The 13,112-nt window shown below is 45.0% G+C and overlaps 1 protein-coding gene across 9 annotated transcripts in view; it reads right to left on the reverse strand.

The window, feature by feature from the left end:
• The window catches only part of Cracdl (CRACD like), a 135,900-nt gene that overhangs the window by 34,891 nt on the left and 87,897 nt on the right, over positions 1-13,112 (reverse strand). For all 9 annotated transcript variants that reach the window (XM_069988500.1, XM_069988498.1, XM_069988497.1 and 6 more), the window contains exons 3-6: positions 12,641-12,809; positions 8,937-9,072; positions 8,220-8,381; positions 2,396-2,599 (exon numbers count right to left, since the gene is read on the reverse strand). In XM_069988500.1, the coding sequence (XP_069844601.1) occupies positions 2,396-2,599; positions 8,220-8,381; positions 8,937-9,072; positions 12,641-12,809 (671 nt within the window). The remainder of the gene's footprint in view (positions 1-2,395; positions 2,600-8,219; positions 8,382-8,936; positions 9,073-12,640; positions 12,810-13,112) is intronic.

Consider the following 13,112-nt stretch of genomic DNA (forward strand, 5'->3'; position numbering starts at 1 on the left):
TGAATGAGGGCAAGGGGTGGGGGTGTGATGGAAAGAGAAAGTATCCATCTCCATCTCAGACTTGTGGCTTATATTTGCTGACTCCTCTAGCTCTGGGGCCTGGAGCTAGTTAACTAATCACACTGATCCTATTAAAATGGAGTTGACAATATTCTATGTTCCTGGCACTGCCTGCCTTGGACTGAGGACCAATTGGTGTAGTAGGTGCTAGTGTACACGTTTATGCGTGTTCTACTTCTATTGCCTCTGGATCCATACACCAGGCATCTTGGTAAAGTGCCAAGGTAACAGCCAGTGATGTATTTCCCTATCCCTGCTGTGGTAAGGACAGTTGTGCTCAGCCAGGCATTCAGACATGTATTTCAAATCTGTAACTAATATCAGTCTTAACAGTCAAACTTTTACTGTGCAAGATGGGATTTTTAAGAAGGACAAATTTTCCTTTTCTTCTCTAGAACTCCAATGCAATAGAGTGCAGCCCCCTCCCCACAACACAGCTGTAGAACATGTGGGCGGGCAGGGACAGCAGCAGGAAGATACTTCAATAGACACTCTAAAGATGCCAACACTAGGGAATGGCGGGGGGGGGGGGAGAGTATGAAGAAGGCAGCACCAATGCTATGTGGGAACCAAGCGTAAAACCTCACTAGACCTCACTCTCTCTCCTGTGAAGTGCAAAGGGACAGCAAGCCTCCACACCAGTGCCTAGGGTGGGGAGGCAGTGTGGAGGGGTGGGCAGGCAGTGTGCAGCAGTGAAGAAGCATCTGGAAGCATCTTCATCTCTGAGAGGGGCCAGGGCATGATTAGCCTCAGGACCAAAGGACACCAATGGACAGAGGCCCCCAAGGAGACTAATGGGAAAATATAGACATCACTGAGAAGTTACAATAACCATGTCTGCTCCTACCCAAGCAGGGAAGGAAGGTGAGAGGGACAGAAAGGAAATAACAGTCTAAATCAAAGAATGACTGACAATGTGTAAATGGTTCCCCAGAATAGATTCTTGTTATTCTACAAAATGGGATTCAAGGACCAAGTCAAGTTCAAAGGTAAGGAAAGAGAGTTATAGCCCTGCCCAGGAAGGCAGAGAGAGGGAATTCTAGCATATGAGCTGGGCTTTCCTCAGTCACTAGGCTGTGTCTACTTACATATGTCCCTACCAGAGCAAAAGACACTCAGTAGGAGCAGATGTGAACCCAGAAGGGACTGGTCATGACCCTGGTGCTGTGGCCCCACTCTGCATAAATCCAGGTACATGTGGTGTAGCTGGACCTCTCAAGTTTCCACAGCACAAAACTTTATCAGTGTACCAGACACACAGGTATGTGTACAAGTGCCCTTGTCCACAACTGCCATACCAATCTGTAGGTAGCCCACCTGTGCCCTCTTTTGTCTTTAGTTCCCTGAAAGACAACCCTGCTGGCACAAGTTTACAAAGCGTCACATGACCAAGAGAAAACTCATTCCCCATGGAGTCCTTTAAGTCCTGAGTGGGCCTACCCCATGTCTGCAGCACAGGTACCAAGCTTTTCCTGGTACTCCACAATTGTGTCTCAAGGCAGCAAAAAGAAGTTGATGGTTTATGAGTCTCTCTCTCTTTCTGTGGACTGGCTCTCCCTCTGCTCTTTACCATGGGATGTCAAATCCATTGACACCATGAGCCCAACGTAATCTGTAAGTCAGATGATCACCTTCCAGAGGTGATAACTCTCAGGTAACACCCTGGATTCCCATGCTACTAAGTTGCCCAAGGCAGGTGTAAACTCTACTCTTTCAGCTGTCTTCTATAATTCACTCACTCATGTATGCATTCATTCTTTCACTCATTTGGCCACAACAAATATTTACTGAATGCCAGCTTGTGTTGGCCTTGTGATGGGGGCTGGGAAGCACAGCTGGGGACAGGGGCACAAGGTGAGCACATACATTTACAAAGGTCACTTCTATGTGTGGTGAATTATTAAAATGCAAGACCATGGTGAGCCACTCTAGGAACAGGAACTCTGAGCTGAGCCCATATGGCTAAGAAGAAGCCATTGAGGAGCAGAGTTTATCAGGCAGGAGCCATAATATGCCTAGACCTGGGGATGGAGAGCTCAGACAGATGACAGGAGGCCAATAAACTGAAGGAGAAACAAAGTATCTTGATACAGTACAGACTAGATTCTTGGTAAAATGTGTGTAGAATGAAAGCATTTATGAATGGATGTATGAATGGCATGTTTATGCAATGTTGAAGAAGGTGAGCAACTCGGCTCGTGCACCCAGGTTCATCGACTCTGGGGGTGCTCAGAGGGAGCATGGACCTAACCACAGGAGGGGCAGAATAAGGCAAGGGGGATGCCAGTCTGCCTGTCCCTACACAGCCCCTATGCAGAGAAGGAAGCCAAATTACCGAAGACAGTCGCCTCATTTTACGGTTGCGAGGCTTGACCAGGAGCTTGTGCTTAGCAGCAGAGTTGTCCAGGCAGGAGGAGAATTCTGGAGGGCAGCTGAAATCAGCCACGGGTGCCAGGCTGTTGTCTGAAGTCCGGGAGGAGACGGTGGCATCATTCGTGTGGTCTGGAGACTGCGGCCGGGATGAGGGCACTAAAGAGATCTTCATGGGACAAGGAGCAAAATACCAAACGTTAACTTCATGACCAGAAATAGAAGTAGCCAACACTTGGACTTTCCTTTTATTTTGCTTCCATGTTGTCTCTAGGCTTTACCCGGGAGGGATATTTCAATTTGTCTCTTGACAGGAAACTTTCTAAAAATGGCAGGGATTCCAAGTGTTGGGTTAAACCCCGGGGAAATGCAGAGAGCTTGTGCCCTTGCTCCTTCAGCTCCCTGTTTCCATCATTATTTTCTTCAAAGAAACAGCTCAGCACAGTGTCTCCAAGGACAGAGGCACTGCTCCTGTCTCTGGAAGCAGAGACAGTGGTCCAGGGATGGAATTTGAGGAGTCAGTGACCCAGAGGCTCAAGTGTTCCACCCAGCATTCCATCACCGAAGTTCTGTTCCTTCTCCACATCCTCATGGAGAGGTCTGTCTGTAAGTAACCATCTGGTGATGGTGGTCTATTACCAGATCTGTTACTACTCTACACTTCAGCAGGGAGGAGTGGAAAGTTGGCAAAGTACAAAGCATTGACAGGGAAGAAGTAGCCATGTGGAAGAAGGAGGGCCACCCCTTAAGACCCAAGAGGGAAGTTGGTGTCTCCGCAGACAGTTTCAGTATGCTGTCATGCAAAGCTGGGCAGCAGCACACAGAGCAGCCAGTACCATGAGCACCCTGAGCACATTCGGTCCCAAGAAGGGCCAAGCTCAGAGGGAAAAGCTGTAAGGCGCTAGGTTTGGAGTGCAACCCTATGATCTTTAAACCAAACTTTCTAATTCAGCATGGTGGTCAAAGAGATTGTCACATTTATCTTTTAACCTCCTAAGTACATGATTTTATTCACCACACAATGATTTAGTAGGGTTTCATGGAAACAGACTCTTCGAGAAAGAAGTAATGAACTAGAGGCCAATGTCATTCCCAGAAGCAAGCTCTCAGAGCTATGAGTGTTTGGTTCCTTTTCCACAACTCTGACCCCGAGCAGGTGCCCAGTGGTCCTCACTAAACTGGATGACACTCTCATACTGACTAGCTCTGACTCAGACTAACCCTGCAAAGGAACTTATTTTCCTCTTTTCACATGTCTTTCTTTCTTTTTCTTTCTTTCTTTCTTTCTTTCTTTCTTTCTTTCTTTCTTTCTTTCTCTCTTTCTTTCTTTCTTTCTTTCTCTTTATTTTTTCCTCCTTCCTTCCTTCCTATTTCTTTCCTTCCTTCCTTCTTCTTCTTCTTTCTTCTTTCTTTCTTTCTTTCTTTCTTTCTTTCTTTCTTTCTTTCTTTTTTTCTTTCTCTCTTTCTTTCTTTCTCTCTTTCTTTCTTTCTTTTCCATTAACAGCAGAATGAAATTTATTCCTATAAGCTGGAAGGGAGTAATTACTGAAATAAGGGAGAATGGTTAGCAGCAGACCATCTATTTTAACTTTTTCTTAGCTACTCCTATACTTCTGGGAATAAAGAAAATTATTTTTAAAACAAATGAGTTAACTCTTAGATATAACTGTGCCTGTGCCTGTAGCTTTGGCTTCTCCTGTAGTAGCTGGTGACTCAGAAAGATGTCTTAGAGTAGACAAGTGATATCTTTCCAGATAATCCTCCTTGATGCTCTCAAACAGGGTGTTTCTATTGTACATCACACAGAATCATTACTGCTGCCCTTGTCTAGAGGAACCACATATAGAGACTTATTTAAAAAAAAAAAAAGTCTCACTGACCAAGTCTCATGAGAACAAGAAAGATAAGCTTCAGAGGCAGTCATTTCATGAAAGAGAGTAAGTACATCTGTACCAGCATAGGTCTTCCGTTTTCATCTACAACTGCTGCCCCTCCCCCATGGGAGGAGCTAATAGTCTTGGGATCCTGGCAAGAAGGTTAACTTCCCTGACCTCTGCTTATGAGCACACCCTACTTTATGGTACAGCCTATCTATCCACTAGGGAGCTCAACTGCTCTGACATTATAACTCTTACCTTCTATCTCCTCTGTTGTTTTGAAGGTTCCTGGGTCCTGGAAAGATCAGCTCCTTCATGAGTAAGGAGAATTGTGAGTTCTATATCTGATAAGTGACGTAACTATATGGGGTGGGACTGGTAGGGTCTCTGAGGAGCAACATGGGTCCAGGAAGTTGGCAGTAGCCAGAGAGTATTCACATCCCAATCACCTGATTTTTCTTGAAGTCTGTGCTCCTAGATGATTCTAGAAGAGGATTTTTTTTGTCAGTTGTGGGGCTTGAATTCAGGGCCTGGGCACTGTCCCTGAGCCTCTTTATGCTCAAGGCTAGTGCTTTACCACTTGAGCCACAGCACTACTTCCAGTTTTTGAGTGGTTAATTAGAGATATGAGTCTCACGGGGACTTTTCTACCTGGGATAGCTTCAAACTGCAGATCTTATCCTCCTGAGTAGGGCCTGGCTGAAAGAGGCTTTTTTAAAAGTCTAATCTGTGGCCTCTGATTGAGGAGAATGTGGCTCAAAGGCCCCGAAGAGATTCCTTACGATCCTTTCTTAGGGATGAAAGTTGCTTTCTGATGTTTTGTCCACAAAATGAAGAGCTCAGACACTGCATACCTGAAAACATCTGCCAGTCAAGGAGAAGAAGCAGGGCCAAACCTGGCCCTGGCCACACCAGGGGGCAAAGAGAAGCCACTGGCTTTGCTGTACAGGGGAGCCATACACCTATGTGGACTCACTTAATCCTTCCTGAAACCTTCTGAAGAAACACAGAAAAGGTAATGAACCTGCCCTGCTCTGTGATGAACAGAAGAGGTGATTAAATTGCCCAAGACCCTAACAACAGGAAACCTAGAATATGACCAATTACACGCACAATCTTTTTTGTTTGGCAGTACTGGGGATAGAACTCAGAACATTTGTACCTGCTAGGCAAGTGTTCTATCCCTGAGCTACATATAATCTTAACCACAATTACCAAGCACAGTCTCATTGTATGTTAATTCATGTGGCATTGACTTTCAAAAAAAATTCATGACAAAGTTATTCTGTCAGGAAATATTGCCTGGGACTTTTTCACGATTATTTGCTACTAAAGACATTTTCTTTTCCACGGTAATCTAATATTTCTCTGTTAAGCATGTGGTCCTGGGAAGGTATCTCACAGGATTAAAGGAAACAATACCTTGTTATTTAAGCACATTTTAAAATGGGCATTTTTCTCTCTTCAGCCAGCTAACTGCACAATAAACTTTCTGGACATAAAATATAATAACTGTCCCCTCAAAATCATGATGACAAAGAGTACTTGTATTTTTACTTCTTAATAGCCCAAACTGGAAGGGAAAGAGAATAAAATGGTGAGACAAAGGACAAAACCAATGCAACAGCGATATTCATGTTGGAAATAAACTTTACAACTCACAGGGGAGGCGAAGTGGGAGAAAACAAGGGAAGAGGTAACAATGTTCAACAAGAAATGTACTCATTACCTTACTTATGTAACTGTAGCCCCCGATATCACCCTCACAATTAATTAAATTAAAAGAACAATAGCCCAAGCTTTGTTTCCTATGAAGCTAGTACATTGTGCCTATACCCAGTAATTGATAAAAACTTCAGATTTTTTTTGGGTTTGGTGTTAGTAGGATTTGAACTCTAGGGTTTCTTACATTGGTGCTCTACTTTTTGTGCTATGCCTCTAGTCTAGCTTTCTGCTGGTTATTTTAGAATAACCAGGCACTGTTGTGCCTAGGATGATCATGAACCATAATCCTCTAAATCTCAGCCTTCTGAGTAACTAACATTATAGGTATATGCTAATGACGCCTGGCGTCAGAGTGCTATCCCTTAGTTTTCTTCTACTCAACACTGGTACTCTACCACTTGAGCCACAGCTCTATTTCCAGCTTTTTGGTGGTTAACTGGAAATAAGAGTCATAGATTTTGCTGCCTGGACTGTAGAATTGAGCCAAGATTGAGCCAATGCCTGGCTCTTTCCTTCCTTCCTTCCTTTTCCTCTCCCCCTCTGTCTCTGTCTGTCTCTCTGTCTCTGTCTTTGTCTCTGTCTCTGTCTCTGTCTCTGTCTCTGTCTCTGTCTCTGTCTCTCTGTCTCTCTCTCTCTCTCAGTAAATTAACAAGTGAAAGATGAAGTCAGCCCTGGTCCAACATAAGTGACCCCTACTTGGTGGACTGGAATTTGGAATTTGTGAATCATGGTGACTGAGCAAGTTTGGAGCTGGGATTGCTTTCTAATGAATGGAGTTAGAAATCATCTGTTCATCTTTCCTGCCTGTCCTTGTTAAAGGCAGAGAACCAAGATTCTGTGAGTCAGAGACCAGTGGACAGGAGGAGAGTCAGTTGCCAATGAATGAGGAGGCTGCTCCCAACGAACAGGTGCCTTCTTACCATGTGGCGCAACACACACACACACACACACACACACACACACACACACACACACACACACACACAGACAGCACAGCCACACTGGTTCCTGAGAGGGGGCCAGTGAAAGTGCACACAGAGTGTTTTAAGGCACCAAGGGCTACAGGGTCACTTAGGAGAATCCAGAAGCAGGGCAGGCCAACTTCTTCAGTATCTAGTCCTTCTGGAGGTTGGAGAACAGTAGTGGGGAGCCCCACTGTCCTGACAGTCTGCTCTTGGAGTGAGTAGGACCATGCTCACCCTGAAGAGACTTCTTTAACCAACTTTGTAGGAACTGATCCCAGAGCTGACTGAAACTCAGTCCTGTCTTTTTATCAGTAATATGCCTGGTGCTTACTGCTACAACAAAAAACAAGGTGTGTGGGGTTTGAAATCGTTACTGAATGTAATTCAGAGCAATACAGAAGCTACAAGCCCCCATTTCACTATGAGCAGCCCCTTGTCCAGGTCAGAGATGAAAGTACCTTTAAGGGCAAGAGCTGTTATAAAACATAGAGTCTGACCTTCATTTATTTTCCATGGGTCAATATAACTCGATTACACCAAGTGCATCCACCCTATAGAAAGGCTTATCTACATGACCATTTATTTGATCACTCCTGTACAAAAACGTTGTATGTGTTAAAGGTTCTTTCCACAATAAAATAAGAGGGCTGATGGGAATGAATGTGAGCTGGCACTTGGAAGAGTTTAGTTCTCACTTCCTCAGGTGCCTCCTCTTGTATACCAGGGGGGAGGGTGGTATCTAGAATTAGGTCCTTCTCCCTGCTGAGGTCATAACCCTTCCCACCTGCCTGCACCCTGTTCACCAGCATTAGGTTCAAATCACTTCTTCTCAAATCATCAGTTTCTCATGGTGGTGACGTATGTTTACTTCTTCCACTGGTCAATGTCATGAGAACAGGTGTCTCCCTTCTTTTAAATGGGATTCTGGGTCCAGCTGTCTGCTTAGACAGGAAAATTGAGGTAGAAAGGCTGATTGTATCAGATCTACCACTGAAGAAAGAAGTTACTCAAACCACATCTCCTCATCAGATCTGAATTACTGCTCTAAAAATGAAAAGAAGCACAATCCAAGAGCATATGGTGGACTCTCTGACCTGAGCCCGCACTCTGTGTAGACACTGCCCTCCCTCCTGGAGAACTTGGCAGGTGAGGGGAGGAAGCACAAAGAGCCCCAGCTGCCGCAGGTGCAGATGGAAACATGCAGGGTATGGGCTGTACTTGCCTTGATGGTGGTGCTGGGGCCCACGTCATGCAGAAGGGACATCTCTGGGGGGCTCCGGGGCAGCCCGTCATCCTCAGAACTCATGCCAGTGTCCTCTGCCCGCTTGGCAGGAATCCCTCCTGGAGGTGGTGGTCCCATTCGCACATTACATTGTATTTTTAACTGGATTGAAATAAAGAACATCTGCCCTTACTATTTTCATCCAAGATTCCTAACAAACCTTCCTGTTCTGATTCATTCATCAAGAAATACCTACAATGCCCTTGTGTGGTATGGAGCAAGAACTGAAAGGGCTTCTGTTCACCACCTGCTCCCCCTCCCTGTTTCCTCTCATCTAAGTCTTGAACTCAGGGCCTGGGCACTGTCCCTTAGCTTTTTCACCCAAGGCTGATACTCTACCACTTGAGCTACAGCTCTACCTGTAGCTTTTTGCTGGTTAATAGGAGAGAAGAGTCTCATGGACTTTCCTGCCCAGGCTGGCTTTGAACTTTGGTCCTCAGACCTTAGTCTCCTGAGTAGTCAGTATTACAGACATGAGCCATGAAAATTACTTAGATGCACCCATCTTCATCTAAGTTATAACTTAGATGCTAATTTGTGCATCTTAGGAGAGCTGTGAAGTGTCTGTATGTCTATTTTCAATACATCAGGGACCAAGCACAAATGATTTAGAAACATCTGGATTGATATTTGACATATATACCAAGTGGTGCTTACCTGCAGAGCTTTAATCCGGTCACACACATTTTCTTGGGAAAACACTCTCACAGGTCGAGCAGGATCCTGCCCCGCCTCAGGAATGAAAATACTGTCATGTGAGAGGGCCCGGCTGCCCAGCGTGCCTCTGGACTCCCTAGGGTAAAAGAACCACTGTGATCCTGGTTCCAGCTCTGAATCTCACTGAGCCCTGAGGGACTCAGAGTGTGAAAGGGGGCTGGGGTTAGCACTGCAGCATACAAGGAGCCCTCTGTTGTGTTTAGTTTATAGTTGCCTCGTACTTCAGTTTATCCCTCTTGCTGTTAAACATCACAGGTTACTGTCAGGAGCCTCATACAAATGGGTATTTCCCTAAGACATCTAAAGGTTGTAGGAAATCTTTTTTATGGTGGAAAAAACCCAAGATTGATCAAGGTGTGAGGTCCAAGGCAGCAAGCCTGCAGAAAGGAGGGACTGGCTTTGGCTGGGTTCTGTGGAAACTTGTTTTGGATGTCCTGAGAAGATGAGGTCAGCCCCTTGTGGAAGTGGAGGCCGTTTGTACCACAGTCTGAGGGCAAGCCTGACAGAGCATCCTCCTAAGATGGCCAAAACCATTTACCCATGGCTCCTTTAGAATGAGATCTGCACATCTGCCAAGCCACACCTTGTTCTATGATCTGTTTTGATCTGTGCATATTACTTGTGCTTCTAGTCTTGAGTATCATCACCATCCCAGGCCTCCAGCTCAAGGATCTGATTTGGATCTGAACCCACAGGACATTCATGAAACATGCTCAGAGGATGTGGGAATTAGATGTCAGATTTTCCTAGCAACTTGAACAATAGGTGGAAGGAGATGACCAAGAGACTGCTGGTGAAGGAAGGAAAGACGCCAATGCACACATGGGACAGCTTGTGCACACCAGCTCCACCCTGCCTTCTCTGGGCATCCTGTCTTTGATGGAGCATTGGGGACTGATGTGTGGCCCTGCCTTCCTACAGAACAAATCATGCTCTATATATCCTCTTAATTAAACTTGTTAGTTCACTACTGGAAGCCTGCAAGTGGGAACCCAGGATTCCAAGAAGGGTGTGTCCTCACAGCTCTGGGAAGCAAGCAGCCCAGTGAAAACACCTGGCCCTCACTGCCAACAGCAGCTCTTAATCCAGAGGTCAAATACACATCTGGATTTCCCTTTAACATGGAAAGCTTGTGGCCACCCTCTGGGAATCACAATCAAACCCCTCTACCCCAGCAGTAAATCAAAGCATCACATGATAAAGGACACTATAGCCTACACATGGGACAAGAGCTCTCTAAGCTGGGGTAGTCTCATGGGATGAAGCTAAGCAAAACTATCACAGATAGCACAGAGCAAGGCCAGATATATCACTCATGTCTGGGAAAAAAAGAAACCCTGATGGTGACCATTGGGAGGCACTGGAGTGCCAGCACACTAGTAAGAGAGCTGAGTCAGCTGAGCGAATAATCATTGGCCTGTATTTCCTGTTCAGACTATATTTTATAGTATCATTAAGTTGATGAAAGATAGTTCTTCATACAAGAAATCTAGCTTGAATGTAGTGGTTCAAAACTATAATCCCAGCTACGTAAGAGGCAGAGATTTGGCAGATCCTGGTTTGAGGCAGGACCTGGGTAAAAAGCACCAGACTCTATTTAAAAAGTAACTAAAGCAAAAAGCACTGCAAAGAGCAACTGCTCAAGTGGTAGAGCAACTGCCTGGCAAGTGCAAGGCTCTGAATTTTTCCAAAAGCAAAATCAGACAAATAAAACCCCATGAAAACAAAGGAGCAATCCAGTTAGCAAATGTAAAACTAATGCTGGAATTATGAAAAGTACCACTTTGCTGAGAATCAATGGATCAGTAGCAGATGTTAAAAGCACTGAGTGAAGGTTGGTGGAGAGATCACACTGGTATCCTTGTAATCCAGGGCCTTGCTAAATATGAAGCATGTGATACATCAGGGACAGCATTGACTTGAGCTACACATCTAGATCAATGAGTTCACAAGGAATCCAGAGAATATAGGCACACATTCAATTGTACCATCAATTGTACCAAGAGAGAAGTATCCATGATGCAGGACATTCTGCAAGACAAAGGATCCTGCTCCTTCTGCAGACCAATGACAGGAAACAGGAAGGAGGGCTTGGAGAATTGGTATAGGTAAAGACAAGGAGGTAATAAACACCCATCAACTGAAACCCAACAGCTCCAGAAGGGTTCTGCCAGCACTAAGGTATCTTAGTGCATGGAATCTCTTGCCCGTGCCAGTCCTTGTGGCCATGGTGGGAAACTGTTGCAGTGGCTGAAAGACATAGAATCTCACAGAGCTAGAGAATTGTCTCTTCCTCAGTGTCACTCTTGAAAAACACCATTCACTTCCTGAGCTTCATCAGATCAGGTATCTCAAACTTCCTTTCTCAGTAGCTAATGTCAACCTTGATAAATAATCATCTTGTGGATAGCTTCTCTGCTAAATGCTGTGAACAGAAAGATTTAAAGGGTGTGTTCCCCGCTTTTTTGCCCTGGGCTGCTGTGGGAGGGAGGCCATTTCTCCCCCTTCAACCCTCTAGATGACTATGTTCCTGTCTGTGGCTGCAGAGGTCACTCTCAGACTTGTTGCCCCTGGGAGGACAGTGTGCTCCTCAGGATGTGGGATGGCGTGGGTGGGTGTTAAAAGAGTTCCTCTTAGACTAGCTAGTGAAAACAATGAATGATTAGTAATGTTATCACCATTAAATCTGTCTCCCCAAAGGCTCAGAGCGCAGCACTTAAAAACATGTGCAAAGCATTTCCACCATGCTTCATAAGGCACAGCCACTACTCAGGCGCGTGATCCCAGCTAGTACTGCCAAGTCAATCAAAACCCAATCTTTTCTCTTCAGTCATTTGGTGCCACCAAGTGGTCAACATATTTTCTACACCTCCCAAAGCTGATGTGCGTGGGGAGGGAGGCTGCTGAGGAGACGGGCACAGGACATCCTTGCTGGATGCTCAAACCTAGGACCTCATGTCAGCTGACTCGTGAGGAATATCATGCTTCTCGAGTGAGGGGGTCAATGTGTAGAAGAAAGTGAAAAGGCTGCCACTGCAACAAATGTGTTTCTCTTCCCAACAGAAAGAACTGCTAGAACATCAAGTTATGTATAACCACAGTCTGGTGAAATAAGTTACAAAAATCAAGCGATTTAACTATCTTCATCCCTATTTGGGTCCGCCCTCACAACGGTATTCTTGGGTGATTTTCCTAAGACTGAACAACAGAAAATCTTCCCTTCTTCATCCCACCTCACCACCATCCAGATACTAGACTACTCAGTGTTCAAGTTCAGAGATATATGTGTCCGGTATCATGAAATGTGAAATTAAGTGTCAGTCCACATCCCAATCCTGCAATTTTCAGGTGTAGAATGCTGGGCAGGCTCCTAAGTCTTTCTCTATAGCTGGTATTGGTGCACGGTTCCTCTGTCTAGCCATTGTGGACTTTTAATCTATGCAGCAGCTACCTAATTAGCTTTCCTCCAACATTATGTTTGCAATAGTAAAATACATTATGTGTGGAGTAAGCTCTATGGATATTACCTGGGGGGAGGGAAGGCTCAGGGACCCTGCAAATTCTTAAGACTTTGGGTCCTCCTGTGCCCAGAAACCATCTCCTGGCTGGGGCATACAGGATAATGGGCATGAAAAACAACTTACTCAAGTTCATCCTCAGAGTCATAGCCCACGGGCCCCGACTCGATGGCCATGACCTCGCTCTTGGCCTGGTTTTGTTTCCAAGTGCTACTTCCTGTGGATGATGGGGATTCTTTTCTCTTCTTCTTCCCAAACAGCTTCTTGAAGGTTTTGAATTTGGATTTTTTCTTTCCTATATAGATTAAAAGAAAAGAAGATGAGAAAGACTGTGTGTCTATGTGCAGGTGGGAAACTGGCACAATTGTACTCCCACCATCCAGTGGTTTCTCAATCATTTGCTTCAGAAATGGACTCTGATTTCTGTTTTTAGGATCTTTAAGCACATGGGCCATGAACTCTTTGGAGCATGAGCACAGAATCAAAGCCGAAGCAACTGATCTCTGAAATATATACAGGCCACAACAAAAGTCTGGATGAGGTAAAGGTTATGTGATAACGCAAGTTATTTTCTTTTAAAAACATTATTTGGGGACAG

This window comes from Dipodomys merriami, unplaced genomic scaffold (assembly GCF_024711535.1).
Source record: "Dipodomys merriami isolate MVZ:Mamm:240054 unplaced genomic scaffold, mDipMer1.0.p SCAF_36, whole genome shotgun sequence".
NCBI lineage: Eukaryota > Metazoa > Chordata > Mammalia > Rodentia > Heteromyidae > Dipodomys > Dipodomys merriami.